The sequence below is a fragment of the Pseudonaja textilis genome, chromosome 2 (assembly GCF_049901715.1).
Source record: "Pseudonaja textilis isolate UNSWEBS1 chromosome 2, rPseTex1.2, whole genome shotgun sequence".
NCBI classification, from domain to species: domain Eukaryota; kingdom Metazoa; phylum Chordata; class Lepidosauria; order Squamata; family Elapidae; genus Pseudonaja; species Pseudonaja textilis.
The window spans coordinates 160,316,122-160,336,492 of NC_141991.1; the positions used below are offsets into that span (position 1 = coordinate 160,316,122).

The window sequence follows — 20,371 nt, forward strand, 5'->3', positions numbered from 1 at the left end:
TTTTCTGTTTCCATCCTTCTTTTTCCTCTGAGAGGAAATGAAAGTAGGTTTAGTTTATATATTTCATTAAACTACTGTTTGGTTAACTATGGTTTATTAGACAAACCACCATTACACTAAATTAATCACGAGCAATCCAAAAACATCATCCCCAAGCTATATCTTGTGGTTCTGAAAACCTCCCTGACATACCATTAACATTTAGAAGCCTAATTTTCAGCTGCGCAGAGTTAAGCCCATTTAAAATGAATGAGCCCTCAAATAGCTATGCTAAGTTTCTGGTAGGTTTGTTTTAAGTAAAACATCATCCGAAGCAAAAACATTTCTTCCAATTCGTTCCATAGCCTTTGTGCTACTTATTACCACTGCTACATTCCTAGGCCCCTACAAAGCCAAAACAGTTTGGGGGCTTTCAGCAAAATCGTTTTCTCTTCCAATGCCTGGTTCTTCCTTGCCCTGCCATGTCCCACAGCACCTGTGTCAGAAGACGCGTCCTTCAACTGACCTGTGCCATGCCAGCTCTCATCTTTCTTGGCTTCCACCTGGTGCGAAATGGAGCAAGAAATCTGGAGGTCAGGGAAAAGGAGGACTCCCTCCGCATCTTCAAAGTCAGATGAAGGCCGGGCAAAGTGGGAACTTCCACGCAGTGAGATCTGTGGAGCATCTGGTTGAAGCACAACCACGTAGCCTTCCACGTCTGGTATAGAGACACACGACTCTTCACTAAAGCACCTAAGAGGATAACAAAAAAAAATCCATGAGGTCTTCCTTGCCTCTTTCTCTGCCAAGGGGAATGCGATCTAAATTGGGTGTATAGCTGTTTATTTTAAAAGGAAGTCTACAGTGTATCCCAGCCTTGGCATACTCCTTGGCAGCTGATAGAACTTAACATTGACAAAAATTAAACTAAAAAAAAATCATTTTAAAAGATAAAAATATATAGAGAGAGAGCAGCCTAAGGGAAGCTACCACAAATAGGTAGATCACACAGTTTGGCCTGCTAAAGCTTCTGGTTTATTTAACTAAATATTTGCTTTTCTCCTGCTTTTTAAACAATTTTTATATACAGATGGCTAAGCAGATCAGGATTTCTGGAATGCAAAATGAAGTGATTATACATAAATAGGCATTTATATCTACTTTGGTCTGGGCTAATCGTTCTGAGCTGGTGCTTTTCTCTGACAGTTTAGCAACAGAATCTTGGCTCTCTGGCCAATGACTGAGAATACAATGTCCTGTTCAGTCCCAGGGCAATTGCCATTAGTTGCTGCATATTCTATCTGGTAGACAAAAAGAATCACAAAATTGTGTTTGTGATACCATCGCATATTCTTCTCCAGTAGAAAGGTAGTTCTGCTTTCCTGTTTAGATTATTTGCCTAAGAACTAGATCTATCAGCCAGAGGAGGAGAATATTTTTTTCGGTCTGTCTTATCCTCTGCTTGTTCAATTTAAATTCAACACATTCACCAGAAAGCCTTTTTGCATTCCTAATCAAGAGAACCAGTTTGAAATCAGGAAGCCATTTGGGTGACTTTAGGCCAGTCAGTCACTCAGAGTTCAACCTATGTGCATAAGTGCACCATCGTGCCTACCGTCCCTGTCCTATTGTCCCCATTTATTTGTATCTATTTCCTGTATTCTTACTCATGTTTATACTTATACCTATTATCTTGTAAGTTATTGACAAATCAAATCAAATCAAACCAAATAAATAAATAAAATAAATAAAATAAAATAAAAACAAAGACAGGATAAAAATCAAACAATAAATAAATGCAAATAAAATAATCAGGAGCAAATACAATGTAGTGAGTAAAATACAAATAAGGAAACACACATAAACACAGTCTTGATTTCATTCTCATTTGTACCATAAACTCAACAGCTAAATTTAGATTGTTGGCTGTCATCTTTTAACTCCAAGTGGCTGTTCAAAACAACGGTTTTAGGGTTAGGATCTAGGCCAGAGAAAGACCCCCTAGTTTTTAACTTATTTTCCCAATTCAAATCTTACCAACCCTCAAGAAAATAAGACAGAGAGAGGGGGCGTTCGGTCCCATCATCTGATCCCCCACTGAGTCCTCCAGAGGCTTTGGACTGAAAACAAATTGATTCCCAGTATCTCATTATCCTGGCATAACACTGGCAGCTATCTAAAGTAGGGGGAATACAGACCTCATATTTTTCACAGGCTAAGAACAAATGATCGTTCTAAGGACAAATGATCAGTTGTGAAAGACTGTGAACCTCACACGGTTTCTCCTGCTACTGCATAATTTTTTCACCTTCCATAAAGAAATCATTATCAAAAGATTTGTTTTCCCTTTGCCTCCATCTTTTCCCCCCACACCCCCATTTTCCTCAAAGTCCCAGCTGCCTCTTTAAAGCACATGCACATTGAAAGCAAAGAAGTAAACTGACAATTGGGGTGACAGAACAGCACCGGCTCTGAAATATAAACAAGAGTTACAGCTGCCGGGAGGCTGTTGCACAGCTTCAGTGGTCCTACTTACTTGACAGCGGTGGTCAGTTTGAGAGGCCGGACTCCAGGAGTAGCAAAGCGAAGAGAATTCATATAGGCCACATGCTGAATTGCCCGGTTGAAAGTTTCTACATCATCCCCCTCCAAAACAAGAAGGGACTGAGAAGGGTTGACATGCACCTGTGGGGAGAAGAGGAAGGTGGATGTGAGGCAGCTTTGCTGGAAGTCTTAAGGGCTGTCGTCAAGAGACATGAGGAGACTCTCCGGTGGGCAGGAGCAGGCACGATCTGGGAAGCCAAGCCAAGGTGCTAACAGGGCAGGAAGGAAGATCATGCCACCAGAAGGCAGGGGAAGGTATACCTTCATCCCTTTGCCAAGGCTGTCAAAGTCGCTGTAGTCCAGCCCTTCACGACAGGCATAGAGACACTCTATCACCTCCCGGCTCTCAAGGCTGCCAGGGCGAATAGTGAAGCCAGCCAGATAACCATGGAAGAAGTGATGAATCGGCAGAGAGTCTCCTAAAGGAGGATACAGGAGGAGGGGTGGTGTGAGAGACAGGTGAAGAGACAGGAGAAAAGAGAAGAGAAAAGGAGGAAGCATGGGAAGAGCGAGAGTGAGAGGGAGGGACAGAGTCTTGGATATGCAGCCAGATGAGAAGCAGAGCAACTGCCCCATAGAAGATGGAGGGTGGCATATTGCGCAGAGCCAGTTTTCTTTTGGTGCTTTCATTTCCCCAAAGCTATCCCACCTCTTAACACCAACCATAGCTCAGGTTCGGTGAAAAATTTAACTGTGTTCTGTCTCAGCTTCAGTCCCTCTCACAAGTTGCAAAAACCACCATCCTATCCAGAAGCTGCTACACTGCTAGGTTATCATGGTGCCAAGACTTTCTTCCCAGATGTGAAGGGAAGGAAAAGATTGTGGGGAAGGGAAATCTCATGCATGAACAACGATGAGAGCCATGCTTGGTGGCACAAGGAATGTCGTGTACCTTGTCCCAAATCAGTGGAGTTCTCATTCCCTTTTATTTTTTCCTTGTTTCTCTCCTCTGCGCAAGGAAAAACAAAATCAAAACATTGAATGAGAGTCATCCTGTGGGGATTGTCTGTGACCAAGGAAGGCTTAGATTATTACTAAATCAGAAGCTAACTAAACACCTGAGATCTGAGAAATGAGCTTGCTGCTTCTAGACCACTAAAACTATTCGGAGACACTACATGGTGGGAATATGTGAGGGGTTATTGGGGAGCGGCCACAGAATCTTTCCAGAGCTTTCTATTTCCAAACTAGGTTTCTGGAAAGCTGAAATGTTTTTTGGCTAAGAAAACACAACACTGATTTTTTCCCATTCCTTGACAGCCAATTTGGTCCCAGATATGTCACTAAAATGACTAAAACAAACTTTCTGTCTAGAATTAACCCAAACTGTGATCGGCCAATTAGAACAATTTTATGGGCTTCGGCTTGAATAATACTTGCATGACTATTGAAACAATTTCATTACAATATATGCTAGAATAAAGCCTTCCTTGATTTTTTTTTAAACCACTTGCAAACTTAACCAACACCACCCCTTTATCCACTCTATCTCCAGGAATATTTATATTGTTTTTGTAGTAAAACATCCAATAGACTCATCTTCATGTAAAACTATGGATGTTAGGATTTTTCTTTTTGCAAAAGGTTCTGTTTACTTAATTCTTTCCAGGTTTTCCTTCTGACTGCTTTTTATTTCGGCCATTACTTACCAGCCCAACATGCTCCAATCATGAGGGAAGATTCACGTCGAGGTGGGTGGATGAGACCATTGTCATGTATCAGAGCGGGGTCATAGGAAACACCATCTACATAAAGTGTAACAGTGGGGAACTCCAGGTTCAGAGCATAATGGTGCCACTCGTCATCACAGACCTGTGGCCAGAAAAAAGGGCACATTCCTGTGAGCCTGGTGCAAGCAAGAGAGAGAGGGTCATGGAGACAGCAAAGAAACTCATTAAGGCACAAGTGCCCATCTTCTCACCTGCTCCAGTTTCCAGAGGAACTTGACGGGCCTTGCATTCTCCAGCAATGGCCAATACAGGAAAGCAATGCGGCAGCCGTGCACAGTTAAGGAGTAATGAGAGTACCCATCTTCTGCAGGTAGAGAGAAAGGAAACCAGGTGAATCAGCAACATTGTGATTGTTATCCCAATTTATTGAGATTATTTGCAGTGTCACTGATTTTAGTCTTCCTTATTTACCAGGAACAAACTGTGGTACCTACTACTTGAGCCCGAAATAACATAGATGGTTCATTTTCAGAATGGTACGGCCAGTAGACCTTCTTTTCCCTTAAGCTCTCAAAACAGCTGTATATGTCACACCATTATGCACAAGGCTTACTTGATTTCTACTCTGAATGGGAGCAGTGAAATCTTTTTATTGTTACAAAGTGTGTCTCACTGGAGAAAGCAATTATGTTTGGAAGAGTTAGAGTAAAAGGAAACTAGGCCACCAAAGAACAAGGTGTCTCGATACCATCAAAGCTGACACCAGCCAGAGCATAGAAAAACACAAAGAAGTAGTGCAAGAGTGGAAGATGCAGAGAGACCTGACCACATTTTCTCTCTCTCTCTCTCTCTCTCTCTCTCTCTCTCTCTCTCTCTCTCAGACACACACACACACACACACACAGATGCTTCTAGAGCAGGGGTCCCACAGGCCATGGCCCATTATTGGGCCATGAGGGGATTGCAACCAGGCCACAGAAATGGTCAGCAAGTGCATGTACATCCTCATTTGCAGGAGCAGTGGGTGAGCATAGGCAAGGGTGCTTCATTTGCCTAAATGGCAGGCCCGTACACGCTTGTTTGCTTACTGGCTACTCGCAAGAATCCCCTTCTCCACCTCCTCCGCTAGTCCATAAAGCCGGAAACATTGAGGAACTCTGTTCTATAGGGTTGAAATCAGGGGTGGGATTCTACCAGTTCGCACCTATTTGCTAGAACCGGTTGTTAACATTCTAAGTAGTTCAGAGAACTGATTGTTAGAAGAAATTACTGGTCTAATCCTGTAAGGAAGGCAGGAAGGAAACATTCTGGTGTTGCTTACAGAAACTGCCTCTCCTTTAACCCTTATTACATTCTTGGCAGGACTAGACTTCCTGTCTCAGGAACTTTTCTGAAGTTTTTTCCCCTCCTTTGCTGGTACTTTGCTTGTGTGGAGTGACCATTCAAAGTTACAATGGCACTGAAAAAAGTGACTTATGACCATTTTTCACACTTACGACTGTTGCAGCATCCCCACAGTCATGAGAGGCCAGGCAAGGAGATGCATGCCTTGATGTGAGTGATATTGAGTTGGCCACGCCCAGCCAATAACATGACCACTAAGCCACACCCACCAACCTAGCCACACCCACAGAACCGGTAGTTAAAAAATTTGAATCCCAGCCCTTTGGAACCCTTTGGAACTCACAGGCCATTAAACTTTAGCTATATGCAGTGCATTAACTCTAGGAGTGATCCAAGCCTTGGTGCTCAGTGGTATTGTAGGAAGGCTTACTATACGGAGAGAGATTATCTTTAGGATGGTATGTATAGTCAGTCCACCTTCTTTTTTCTTAAACTCTTAAACCAGAAAGATGTAGATGTTACCACATATCATGCCCTCATGAAAAGGGAGTTTTCTATTTTTATATAATGTATATCTGTGGTGTTTTTATTTATAGTCATCATCAGGAGGCACTATGTGACTAGTTTAATACTGTCTGGGACTGCTTGTTGTAAAATCTCATATAAAACTGTGAAGGGTAGTGGAAGTCACCTAAAACCTCATGCACGAGGGGATGGCATACATCTTTATTTCTCTGCGCACAAGGCCCCAAACAGATGAAAGCAGTCACGTATTGCCTCCTGGTGGTCAGTATAAGTGCAGCCTGACTATATTTGCATGCCAAATATAGGAAGTGAGGGAGAATTTTGGCTTTCAAGCAGAAAGACCTGGATGCTAGAATTAGTTCAGTAATGACAATGTATCATTCCAGTGGTTTTGGTCTGCTTGTCCCAGAAGCAGAAAAAGATATTTTACTACAAAGTACAGTACAGAAATCTGAAAGTGTATAGGAGCAGAAAAGTATTGCTTGCATTTCGTTTTGACCTGGATAATGTTAAAATCTCATTTTCTTGAAAGTGCATTCATTTTCACAATATTAGGGAATATTCCCTTCCTTTCAGTTAGATGGAGAATGAAACTGAGATAGAGGATTTCAACCTCCACTTTGCTTCCAGCACCATTTTAATCGATGTCATTCATTTGTGGTATAGCAACATGTAAAAAAGCAGGCAAGCAACCAGTATATAACAAAAGCCTGTTCTTGGTTTTCAAGGAAGAATAAATGTCCAATGTTAACAAAGAAGTTAACAAGTGGCTCTTATTTTAACTTATTTCACTGTACACTTTTCACAATTACAGATAGTCCTTGATTTATGACCATTTATTTAATGGCCACTTGAAGTTGCAGGGGTGCTGGAAAAAGTGACTTACAACCAGTTCTGACCCTTGCAGCATCTCTGCCATCACATGATCAAAATTGGTGCATTTGGCAATCGGCAAGTATTTACAATGATTGCAGCACCCCAAGATTACTGTACATGGTAGCCATTTGCAACTTTCCCAAGGATTTCTGTCAAGCAAAGTCAGTGGAACAAGCTGGATTCATTTAATGGCTGTGTAGTTCACTTAATAGCTGCAGTGATTCGTTGAAGGACTGCAGCAAAAGGTTGTAAAATCAGGCATTTCTCACTTAACAACTATATCACTTAGCGATGGAAGGTCCAGTCTCAATTCTGATCGTAAGTCCTCTTATATGCACTTGCACTGAGGGCCTACAGAAATTCCTCCTGAAGATCAAATATAATTTCCTGATCCTCTTCACTTGCCATGGTTTCATATCTACATGTTGCAAACACGTTGGACATGATAGCCAAGAAACCTGAGCTGCAGAAACCCTTTTTGATCTGATTTTGGCACCCCAGACAATGAGAAGGGCCTAGTCTCAGAAGCGGCAAATACCCTGCCCTGCATGGACCTCAAACCAAAGATGCTTTTATCCACATACCAACACACACACACACACTTCATTAGCTCATACACAAAGTGCAATTAGCGTTCATTGTGAGTGGAAACTATTTGAACACGCATTACGTTACAGCATGGAGAATGGATGCATTATATCCCCATGCTCCTTCCTCATAGCAATCGGGTATTAAAATCCATTCACTTAGGTCAATTGAGATCATGCCAAGGCCTCATTTAGCTGCAACCTCTCTGTGGCAGGGAGAGAATCAGGAGCTTGGAAGAGCTGGGGAAGAACTCACAAAGACCCCTGGGTTCCTACAGGATGCCACAGTAGCAAAAGAGAAGGCATTGTGCAGCACACTGCCAATATCATCGTGTGTGCCAAAACAGTGGGAACCCATGCCAACAGCCACAAATGGTTTGATTCAAGAGCAGAGGGGAGTTTTCATGGTAGGTCAGCACTTTGGGAAAAGGTGAGTTATCTAGTAGTTCCTTCCCCCACCCAGTGAAATTGCCACTTCAATAAAAAGCTTTATGCAACTTGAACTAATATAGGTAGTCTTGAGCATAAAACCACAACGAAGCCCAACATTTCCATTGCTAAGCAAGATAGTTACGAGTTCTGCCTCATTTTATGACCTTTCTTGCCATAGTTATTAAGTGAACATGGTTGTTGAATGGTTTCCCCCATTGACTTTACTTGTCAGAAGATCATAAAAAGTGATCACATGAACTGGGGGGACCGCAGCAGTTGTAAATACATTCCAGTTGCTAAGTGTCCAATCTTCACGTGACTACAGAGACCCTGCAATTGTCATAAGCGTGAACAATGGTCACAAGTGACATGTCTCAGTGCCCTTGTAACTCCAGATGGTCATTAAACAAATGGTTGTAGGTTGAAGATTACCTGCCATGAGAGCCACAGTAACGTTCAATTTAATAGACCACCTGTGACAGGGAAGTATGTCTGTTAAATCTAGCTGTCTGTTAAACTCAAATGTCTATCACTGACACAATTTCTATCAGTGGCTAATTGATGTTTTTATGCAAAACATATAACTTGATGCAAATGATGTAAAATACCCATAGAATGAATTTGTACATTTCTACTATTACATCTAAACAACAACAAGGCACATGTAAATAAATAGTTTCATAGTATGGTCAGGATTCTTTTTTTTTTCATTATTGTCTGCCTATGCTAAATCTATAAATGAGCTAGAAAGGCTGATTACTTTCCATGGCCCAGTTCTCCCAACATCTCAACTGGGTAAATAGACAAATTAGTTTACTGTGGAAACATAAGGAAGTGCCAACTTTAAAGTCCTCACTTCAATGGGAATACACAAATGTCCTATAGGTTTATAGCCCCTGAACCCTCTGACCTACCGGGTAATCTCTTGTTATGCCAGTTTAGGTCAATAAAAGAGCCTCACCGCTCCTCATGGTGCTGCAGATGACAGTCTCCTCCTCCTTCTTGCCCTTGTTTGGCATCACCCCGTGTTTCACCCACAGGGACAAGGTAAAATGGTCACTCAGTCCTTCAAGAGCTCCAGTTCCACTGCCCATGGGCACCTGGGTTGCCTGGCTGCCATTGAACCAATAGATGAGGCTGCTGTCCTGGCTGTAATGGACCGAAAGTCGTGCTGTCCAGTTGGCCATGGGGCCGGGCACTGGCAGAAGGTCTACCTCACCTCGGGCAGCACCTGGAGGGATAGGAAAGAAGACTCAGAATCGGGAGGGTCCATATGATGGTGCCTTCTTTTGGGATAAAGCTGATAGGAGATTTTGATGCTTAAGGTGGAAAACCTATAGAGTTTCCTACCTCCTTCTACAAATTAACATGAGACAGCTTTCATTCTTAAGCAACAATCTCCAAAGTTGGCAACTTTAAGACCTTGGAAATCAACTCTCAGATTTCTTGAGCTAGCATGGCTGACTCAGGAATTCTAGGAGTTGAAGTCCACAAGTCTTAAAGTTGCAAAACTTGGAGACCCTTGTCCTTAAAGCAACCACTATGAAAATTAAATTAAAATAAAATAAAAATAAAAAGTGGCAGAAAATAATCTGCAGCACACAGAAATCTCTTGTTGGGTTTAATTTGCCCAGAGAAACTTCCTAATAGGTTGTGATCTTCAAATCTTGTGCCTGTCACTTTTAACAATGCTTCAATGTCCTTCTGACTATCCATAGTTTAGAAACTCAGTCATCAGACTTTCTGTGTAAAACATTCTAGAGACCTTGCTTCATTGCCTACTCTTGAGAAGGTTGACCTAATTTAGGTAAAGACTCTTTTAGAATATATTTCTATATATTCCCACACACTCATATACACACACACATTTCTCCTTCAAACGTAACTGGATATGAAGTGAATACATACCACAAAGTTTACGCAGTGACTTCTCAGAGTAATTGTCCCGATCACAACCTTTGGCCACATGATTTGTCTGTAACTCTACAGTAGCTTGGATGTTCCACAGAGGCTCATCACATGTCTCCAGATGGATGTTGGGGAAAAGGGCAAGGCTGCCTGTTCCAGGGATGTACTCAATTCTTTTATTCCAACCTGTTGCAGATTAAATTATGTTAGAATATAGTGCTAGAGATTTTCCTCTGCTAGCTACTCCAGTTTAGATAAGCCTCTGAGCTTCCTTTAAAAAAAACAACAACCCAATCCATCATTATTCTAATTACATACAGATTTTTACCCACTGATTCTCTTCCACTAACTCTTGGACAAGTCCCCCCAACTTGGTCCAGTATAAAAATCAATGGAACCTACATCAGAATCAATTGATTTGCACGATCACCCAGATAACACAATAGATAGAACAAATCCAACCACTGTTGGCTTTTGCTGCAACATGAACTTACACACACTTCTTACATGAGGTCTTCTCATTGCATTCTGACACACCCAACTCCTACCTACTTCCATAAAACTAAGTGGGCAGAAGTATATTCTTATATATAACCATTTTATGCTTCTTCACAACATATTATTTACCAACCGCTACCTTTTAACAACATTTACATGTCTTAGACTTTGCACATCTGTTTCTCTATCTTTAGAAAACATTCTACCGAGGAATACATATTTCCTGTAATACTTTGCCATTTATGTATTACTTGCAATATTCTTTTCATTTTCCCTATCAAGCATCACTTTATTTTCAGATTCATACTCCTTATGGCATTATACAATTTAACAATTCCTGCAAATCATTTAGGTTTTCAATCAATATTCTTGTCCCTGAGGCATGTACGTGTAATATTACAAGTATTACAAATATATTCATAAATGCATCAAATAACTAAAGCGACATCACAGTCTTACCTTATTCCAGGCTCAGTGTTGAATCACTTGCTAAGAATTCTTTTTATTCATGTACTTCCATCAGATACCAGTAATATTGCATTCAGCAATCAACTTTCAGCTCCATAAACATTTCATAACTCAAGTCTATCCATTTTCCCATATGAACGAATGAATAATTACATCGGAACATTTGTTTTACATGTTCATAGACTGCATGCTGCTACTTCTCAAATCTTGCTCATTGTCATTTCCCATTTCTCCAGTTGGAATTCTGCCATGCATCTTTCCTGGCACCCTTTAATCTTGTTACCTTTCCATTTGTTTAAGGGAACAATTCTGGCATTCTTCCAATCCTCAGGCAGGGATGTAGTCTTTGCCCAGAGACACCCTCCAATTATACCCTGCACATTTTCAGGCTTTTCATTTTTCAACATGCTCACAGCATTTGTTATTTCTTATCTCTATGCATATCTTATCTTTATGATTCGTACATCCATTTTCTCATTCACAATCTCTTTCACTTCATCATCCCACCAATTCTACCTTCAGTAGTGCCAACTACTGAACTCCTACATGTCTTCTAGCACAGGAGTCCCCCACCCTGGGCCATGAACCGGTACCAGTCTATGGCCTGTTACAAACAGGGCTGCACAGCTGGAAATCAGCGGTAGGTGAGCGAGTAAAACTGAACCCATCACCCCACCTCCACCAAGTCCGTAGAAAAATTTTGTTCCACGAAACTAGTCCCTGGTGCCCAAAAAGTTGGAGGCTACTATTCAAACACAAAAAGGGCACAGATATTTTGTTTCCCAACAAATCCAAAAGTCATGCCCATATAGTTGTTATTGCTAAGTTATTGCTATTCCTCCTTTCTGGTATAGCATGATAAAAAAAACAACCTTGACCTTTGGTAATCTCTAGGAAACAATCCTAAATTTCCTACTAAATTCCTAGTTGGGAAGTTTGTGATGAAATTAATATTCCCTTTGCTCAAGGAAGACCACCTTGAGAATATCTGGGTGATCTTAGAATGGCTTTTGGAGTTGCCATTCTGATGTCAGCATCAAGTTCCCTTGTTTTAGAGAGGGGTCCCCAAACTTGGCAGCTTTAAGACTAAGGAAGGCTATGCTGGCTGGAGAATTCTGGGAGTTGAAGTCCACAAGTTTTAAAGTTGCCAGGTTTGGAGACCTCTGTTTTAGAGCCTGGCTGGTTTATCCAACACAATGTGTGCCCAGCGCTGACAAAGAACATATGTCATACTGAAGAATGACATTGTGGAGGACATTATAAAGTTCTGTTTGCCAGAATAGATTTTGGGAAAAAATTGGCATCTGGATTTATTGCTGTTGGTGGCAGAAAGAAATATTAGTTCTTTATATAAGGGAGATATTTTTCCCCTTAGGGTAGAGTTAAGAATTAATAGAATTCTTCTAGCTTCACATTTCTTCTTTTCAATGTTCTCGGGAGATATAGTGAGGCATAAAAGCCTCTCTTTTTTTACCAGCCTCCCAAGACACATGGCTTTTCCTCACCTTTTGTTCTATCTCCATTTAACTTTCTTTTTGTTGACTTTTTTTTTAAAAAAAATCTAAAATATTTCCTTTAATATGATTTGATGGCGCTGTTCTATTTGATCTGTAGATTTGCTGATAATTTCATCTGCTGGGGAATAAGGGAATAGGGTAACACTCTATCCATTACTCATTAACAGACCTATTTTGTTGAGATCAGTGCATATAGCTGGTCTGAGGCAGACCAAGGGCTACTGTGAAGATATAAGCATCAATGTGAAATATAGGAGAGTTTCTATTCATGTTAAACAAGTCTCCTGCTGGAATGCAAATATTTGTTTGTTATTATCTATCAAAATTATATGACAGAGTGACTCTAGGCAGTGAACAATAAAGCCAGTAATTAAAACATTGTGCAAAAACACTTAAAACAATTCATAGCCCTGTATTGACCACCAAAGTCAAAGCACTTCATCTTTCTGATTCAATTTGATAGGTTGGGAATAGCTCAGATTGGAAACAGCAGTTTTTCATAGTGGAATGCATGACCCCAAACCTCATGCCTGAAAACCACAAGTATCATTTTGGAGTTCAGAACAACAGGAATGAACTTCAGCAAAGACAAGGAAGTTGTAGGACAACATTTTGTTTAATTTCTACCTGTAAATAATTAAAACAGTTATTCACCGCAAACAAATATTGTTTTTAGAATGCAAGACTTACCTTGCTGCTGTGTACAGTAAACATAATTTTTTTGAAACTTTTTTTTAAATGGGGATGGCATTGAATTGACAATAAAGATTTGTTAAATAAATGCACTGAATATATTTGACAAGACAACCCACATATCTTTTATAGAATTTTGACTTCAAGTGCTGATTCCAAATCCAATTTTTTAAATTTAATCCTTTCTTAAAATGTTCATAAGATGCCAGAGCACACTGTTGGTATCACAAAAGGTCAGCAAATAGTGAATTACTTAATTAAATATTGCAGATAATTCTGACTTAACAGTGATATTTGGGAATGGAATATCCATCGGTAAGATATGTGATCATAAAGAATCATGTGACTGCTTTGCTTAATGATAGAAATGCTGGAAATCCCTGATACCATTATTGAGGATTGTGCAGATTGTTAAATGAGGAGCTCCTTGTGATTTCCTGCTGGCTTCCAACAAAGTCAATGGGGAAACTGACAGGAAATTGCAAGTTTCAGGCAACTTGCAAGCAGGAAGGAGTGAAGGTAACTGACTGCTGTAGTGCGATGTGAGCACAACGAAGTGTGTGTGTGTGTGTGTGTGTGTGTGTGTGTGTGTGGAGAGTAACTGCTGCTGGTTGCAAGAGGGTGCACTGGTAGCTGTTGCAGCTCTGGGTGAGTGCGGCTGAGCAGGCATACGCTAAGACTCTGTGTAGGGTCTTGCTGTAGATTGATGCATGCTGCAAAGTACAAGAAATTAGCCAGGGTCCTCAGGAGAAAAAGTGATGGGCATGAGAGCAACTTACAAGAGCAACTCATGACCTTTTCTGAAGGTTTTCTTATTAACTTTATTTTGGAAAACTATCATTAAGTGCAAACTGGTTACCAAAAACCTGAATCATGCAAATTGGTACTTTCAAAACAACTTAACTAGATTTTGATACTGTGTATCTTGATAGAGGGATGTTTACTACTCAATTTTATATATCAAAATATTTTATGAGATACAGCAATCCTACTAAGGAGACACAGAATCTCTTTAGTGTTTCTTATTAATATTTTTTTTAAAGAAAACCACAAGCCAAATAATTTTTAAATGCATATTCTGTGCCATTTCAACTTGATTAAATGCCTTCCCTATTGAAAACTCAAAACACCTCCCTTCTTACAATCCTTTTACATGTCTCTTCCGAATAAAACAAAGGGGAAGTTCATATTATTGAACAAGTGGACAAGAACTGAATTAAGAATGAAACCCAGGTGCACCACTGTTTAAAACAAGGGTCCCCCAACACCCGGTTTGTGGGCTGGAACCAGGCTGCAGCGTGTCCAAAACCGGGCTGTGCAAACAAGGGAAGCCCCATCTGTGGGAGGCAGGCAGCACGTGAAACCACAGCCCCTCCAGCCCATGGGAAAACCTCATTCCACAGAACCGGTCCCTGGTGCCCAAAATGTGGGAGGGCGGCCACTGGTTTACAATATCTATGGCACCACCATCAGTAGCATCAAACACAGTTTGCTAGCAAGTTACAAGTACAGAGTAGTTTGGACTTCGTTTCAAAAATATTTATACCCTAAACTGAATTAAGATTGAAACATATAGTCAATGTATTGGTTGGATTACCCAGTTAATGAATTAATTATAGTTTTTAATTGATTAAAAACAGTGGGATATGGTTCCGGCAACAGATTTCATTAAAATTATTTAAAAAGAATGGTAAAAAGGTCAACTGTTTTTATAACATAGTTCATTATCTAAACATTTATGCACACAAATGTGTGTATGCATCTATGCATACAATCCTGTATAAATGCATTTATTATGTATAATAATGCATGCCCACATGCTGTGTATATGTATATATGTATTATACATATATACATACACACACACATATATAAACATATAAACATATATATGTATATATACACACACACACACGCACGCACACACATGCACACATACACATACACACACACACACATATATAAACATAAGAGGCAGTACAATGAATAATCACCTCTAAGGAAGGAAGGAAGAAAAATTATGGCAAAGAATTCAGATGACAATATATCAGGAGAATCAAAGGATAAACAGGTAATGTATGTGCCTCTGAAAAGAATGTCTTACCTTGCCAACTAGGTTTACAGGTGGGCTTCACCTGAATTTCAACCTCAGCATCATCAGAGGCTCGTTTCTTGCCACAGTCATATGCTGTCACCGTGAACTTATATAGGCGCTCTCCACTGTACTGCAGTTTCTCTGTGTTCTCAATATTCCCTGGTAGAAACAGTACAGCCCCAACATTAGCAGACCAAAGAACACCACAGGAAGGCAAAAAAATAAAAAAAGGGAAAAGCAGATAAAGGAGCACAAAAAAGCAAGAACCATTTAAAAGAGTATACATGAAAAGAAACTTCATGTTGAAAGCAAAACAGAAAAGTGTTATTTTAAGTTGTGTGTGTGTGTGTGTGTTTGTGTGAGTGCGTGGATTTAGTCTTGGAAGTGGGAAGAGAGAGAACAGTATTATATTTGTTTTCCATTTTAAAAAAAACTCACAAAGATTTAAAACCTTAATGTGACTCCCAAATAACTTTAATTTCCACCTTTAAGGGGGTGGGGGAATCCCAAGCAACTCTGTCATTCAGGAGTGTTTATCCTATACAGAGGCTTGTTCCACAGCTGTGCCTAAAAAACTGCTTTCTAACATCTGGGTCAATTCAACCTCCAGAAAGTAATTCAGGTACTTACCATCATTGTCAATCAGGAAGGGGACATTAGGAGTCAAGATCTCATAGTAGCAGATCTGGCTGTATTGAGGGGAGCAGTCACCATCAATAGCTTCTACCCGCAGGATGCGATCATAGAGTTTCCCTTCCGTCACGGCCACGCGATAAAGCTTATCCACAAAGACTGGAGCAAACTCATTGACATCGTTCACCCTCACGTGCACTGTGGCCCTGGGTGGAGGAAGGGGGAGTAGTAAGCAACTAGGTCCAGAGACCCTTTCTTAAAGGAGGAAAAATGCTAGGCTTCCTCCATCTACCTCTATACTATTATTGGTCCCAAAGGTGCTTTTCAAATGGCAACTTTCTTGGTTTTATTTCCCTGGAAGACATTTCACTTCTCATCCAAGAAGCTTTTTCAGAGAACTGAAAAAGCTTCTTGTATGAGAAGCGAAGCATCTTCAAGGGGAAATTCCACCCCTCGTGAAAGTCCAATTGCCTTGTGAAAAGCACTTGTGGATGATTGAGAATCTCCATAGACATATTATTGTACATTGATTTACCTTCAAGATCAATAAGACCAGAATGCACGCATATTATACTTCCTAAGACTCCTATAAGGACGTCTCAGGAGATCCCCTCCATTCTTACTACAATTCTAGTGAACATTTTTTGAGAAGACAGCTTTAGACCTTCCTTTCTCATCAAGAGACTTACTCTTCCAGCAAGATCTATATTTTTCATGTAATGCTTTGAAGGTAGTCAGACTAAGGGAGAAATAGTCTTAGAGTGGACTTTTCAAGAAGAAAATGATGAGCATAGAAGGAATTAAACCTTTTAAACTGCTAACATCCCTTCTCATTTGCAGGTCTCCCGTTGCCATATTGAAATGAATGTGGAAGACATGGGCAAGGCCTTTGCTTCAATGACAAGTAATTCTTCATAAGCTTTGAATTATTTTGGGAGAAGCATTTTAAATTAAACACTAGATTCTACTAATATACACATTATGTTACATTGGCTAACGTGAGCAGCAGGAAGAAAACACAGAATTAAATGCAAGAGATTTTTAAACATCTCACTGCAAGCCAAGAAGCAATTCTACCTCCTTCCTGAAGGTAGACCAGTTCTCCCACAGCAGTATATTCCAAGAGGCTTAGCAGGTTCAGAGGGAAATCACTGTAGCACTGAATCCAATAAGTCTTACTTGTGGGACTTCTTGGTGTTGGCACCATCAGGTCCTTCACCGCAGTCATAGGCCTGGATGGTGAAAGTATGTTCTTTATGAGCTTCACAATCCACCGGCTCTTTTGCCCGGATCAACCCCTCGCCTGTGGCTTTGTCAAGGATCACTGCTTCAAAAGGCACTCCTGCCCCATGGATCCGGAATCCACAGATCTCACCTAGTGTCCCAAAAGCAAATAATACAAAGGGGGGAAAAAGAGAGATATTAAGAAAAAAGGAAACATTACCTTTTAATTCTCTTCTGTCCTTCCCCCCTCTACTGTCTTCATTAGCATGAAATAAGCTGGCAACTTCCTCAAACAGAAAAGCTGGATAATATAAAAGTTGGCAGAGGAAAAAGCTGGGAGTTTAATCCACACCTACTTGGATTCCTTTGAAATATTATTATGCCCAAGCCTCATTAAAACCTGGTGGCATTTTGAGTACTTCCATGTTATTTCAGCAGCATAAGTGCTAGGAAACTTCTCAGTAGACTGTGCTTGACTTAATGGAGAAACACAATTTTAGAATAGAATAGAATAGAATAGAATAGAATAGAATAGAATAGAATAGAATAGAATAGAATAGAATAGCTTTATTGGCCAAGTGTGATTGGACACACAAGTAATTAGGTTTTGACTGATTTGCTTTTTGTTTCCAATATCCAAATGTCGGGTTAAAGATTCTCACTGTTATCCAACATTCACCAATTCAATAGACTGCATGTGTTGGAAGGAGCTAACTGTGTCTTCTGAGATTGGCAGGTTTTAATAACACAGAAGTAGAATTAACAAGAGGCAACTTTAATGGGACATGGGAATTACCTCCTTCTGTAGTTATTATTCAGTACCGTTTCCTGGGAAGCTCATCCATCTGAAGCTAATCAGTATAGATTCCTTGCTGATTGAGAATAGACAGCCTATTCAATTACTGTATCTGGAGCCATGGGAGGAGAAGACAATGACCTAGATTCAGTTCACAAATCACTCTAGGACAAGTCTTTTCCAACTTTGCAGCTGGCAACATCTATCAATATTAAATGAATTTGTGCAATCTCCTATCCAGACAAAGCACGAATGAATATTGACAGCATTTATGCTTTGCTACTAGGGTAAGCAAGACTGGTCCAAGCCCCCTCCAAATCATTGGAGATAATTATATCTATAATTATTGAGCTCACACTCTGCTAAACCAGTAACAAGTTACATGTGAATCTAGGCACAGTTTAAGACTTAGCACAATATGCAAGCTTAATAACTGTGGCTTATTATCTCTTGTTTTTAATCTAAAATTATTAAAATATGACGATTATTGAAATTTTGTAAGCTGCTCTGGGAAAACTGCATTTTTACCAATATATAAACATATAAAACAAAATGTTTCACTTGCAAGATCAACATTAGTCACTGTCATTTATGGCCCATTAATGGAAATATGTGGGAAACCCAATTAGAGAAACACGTCTTGTAACTAGAATTAAAGAATGGAGAGATTTTATACACACACACACACACACACACACACACACACAAATAATAATTTCAAATGCTCAACCCAAATTTGATTGTGGTCCTCTCTGTGTGTGGGGCCTGAATAAATGATCCCCTCACCCTTTGCAAATGCAATTTAATGAAATTCATTGGTTCTTGGTCCATTTCTGGTCCCAATTTGAGAAGTTTACCTCAATTCATACAAGATTTCAGATCCCTGGTGTGTCGGTATCTAAGAAGGTTTTTTTCCCCACTCTTTATCCTAAGGCAGAATTTCCCAACCATGGCAATTTCCAGACAGGTGAATTTCAGCTATAGCTGCTGCTGGCTCTTTCTGGTAATTTAAGTCTAGCACCTGTTGTTATTCTGGTCTCATGATGATTTTATTCTCTCAGGTTTTTTTCATCTACTAAATGCATATTGCAATATAGGGGCATTTTTAGTTATTTTTTTTATTTTCAAGGTATTTCTGACTTTTCTGCCCATTTGATATTAATCTCTACTATGGTTTACTGTTTCATTTTAATTGCTTTTCTTTTTTTAAAGTAAGCCATGCTAAGCATGCTTGGAACCTGTTTGAAGGTTTCCTGTTTTACGCACTTTGTAAAAGAAAAGAAATGAAAAATATGTGATGAGGCAGATGCTCCGTGCTACTCTCTTTTATGTGGAGCTATTTCCAACATAAATGGGCCTCTGGCACATCAGTCTCCCAACACAATTTATAAAGCCTGTCGAATAGTGTTAATTGGAAAGCGCTATTCAAGCATTCAGAAAAGGAGAATATACTCGCTACAAACATTCCCAATCGGCTCTGCCTCAGAGCATCTCAGTATACAACACAACTGTCTGCAGGGGGAAATGCCTTTTTGTTTGAATGTACTGTGTTTGTTTCCACTCGAGCAACAACTCTGATAATACAAGCCTTTGTATAAACCAGAATATCTACAATTGCACATGAACATCTTCTGCAAACATCCATGGTGTGTGTCATATGTGGCGAATGTCATTCTAAAGGACAATGAGTTTAGGATTCAGAGATAGCACTCACATACAAGAACAAGCTTCTTTGACAAACATGCAAACACAGCTGTAGTCCGGAGAGGGAAATGAATTCCCTGCCGCCACATTTACTATATGTCAAAAACTTCGCTCTTATTACCAGTTCCTGACTTGATCAGGAACAATTTTATGCATCCACCAGGAAACGCCACTAAATTATAATATCTGAAGACTGCTTATATTATGGAAAGTACTATACTTAGACTTTACATTGGAACATCCCAACATTAAAACTGTAGCTTTGGGCCTGCAATATTATATGAAATCTTTCCATGGAACATCACAATATACAGTTCCTAAGGCAAGTCTTATTGTCAGATAATTCTATATATGAGAAAGCCTAATAACTTCAAAGATTTTTTCATTCCTCGCTGCCAGGCAATTTCACTAATCCATCTTAGTCCATCATATTTATTGATTCTGCTCTGCAAATTTAGATTATATATTGCACGAATTATCTTGAACTGCAGTTTTCTTGAAATTCCTAGGAAAAGAATTAGTCATTTTTGGCAGGAAATGCAGACAACTCTGCTGGCAAGTTTTAGAGGAACAGCAGCAGAATTGTCATGGTTTGGAGGACCAGTGTGCAATCTTTATTACAAGGAGGGGAAATGATAGGAAGTACTCTGTTAGTACACATGCTTTATTAATGCCGAGAGGCTGCTGACAATGATTTTTGGAGGACCAGGTGAACTTAAGCCATCCACAGACCATGAGATGCTGAAACCTTGAGGGGCTCCCATAAACACAAAGGCTTAGAAGCTATCTTTCTTTAATCTCTCTTTTTCTTTAATCTC

The 20,371-nt window shown here is 39.9% G+C and overlaps 1 protein-coding gene across 2 annotated transcripts in view; it reads right to left on the reverse strand.

The window, feature by feature from the left end:
- The window catches only part of CLSTN3 (calsyntenin 3), a 41,129-nt gene that overhangs the window by 14,635 nt on the left and 6,123 nt on the right, over nt 1-20,371 (reverse strand). The window contains exons 3-13 of one of the 2 annotated variants that reach the window (XM_026713317.2): nt 17,009-17,204; nt 15,827-16,035; nt 15,206-15,355; nt 9,926-10,111; nt 8,979-9,248; nt 4,505-4,617; nt 4,233-4,395; nt 3,476-3,532; nt 2,845-3,002; nt 2,516-2,664; nt 506-732 (exon numbers count right to left, since the gene is read on the reverse strand). In XM_026713317.2, the coding sequence (XP_026569102.1) occupies nt 506-732; nt 2,516-2,664; nt 2,845-3,002; nt 3,476-3,532; nt 4,233-4,395; nt 4,505-4,617; nt 8,979-9,248; nt 9,926-10,111; nt 15,206-15,355; nt 15,827-16,035; nt 17,009-17,204 (1,878 nt within the window). The remainder of the gene's footprint in view (nt 1-505; nt 733-2,515; nt 2,665-2,844; nt 3,003-3,475; nt 3,533-4,232; nt 4,396-4,504; nt 4,618-8,978; nt 9,249-9,925; nt 10,112-15,205; nt 15,356-15,826; nt 16,036-17,008; nt 17,205-20,371) is intronic. The other variant, XM_026713318.2, reaches the window with a different exon arrangement.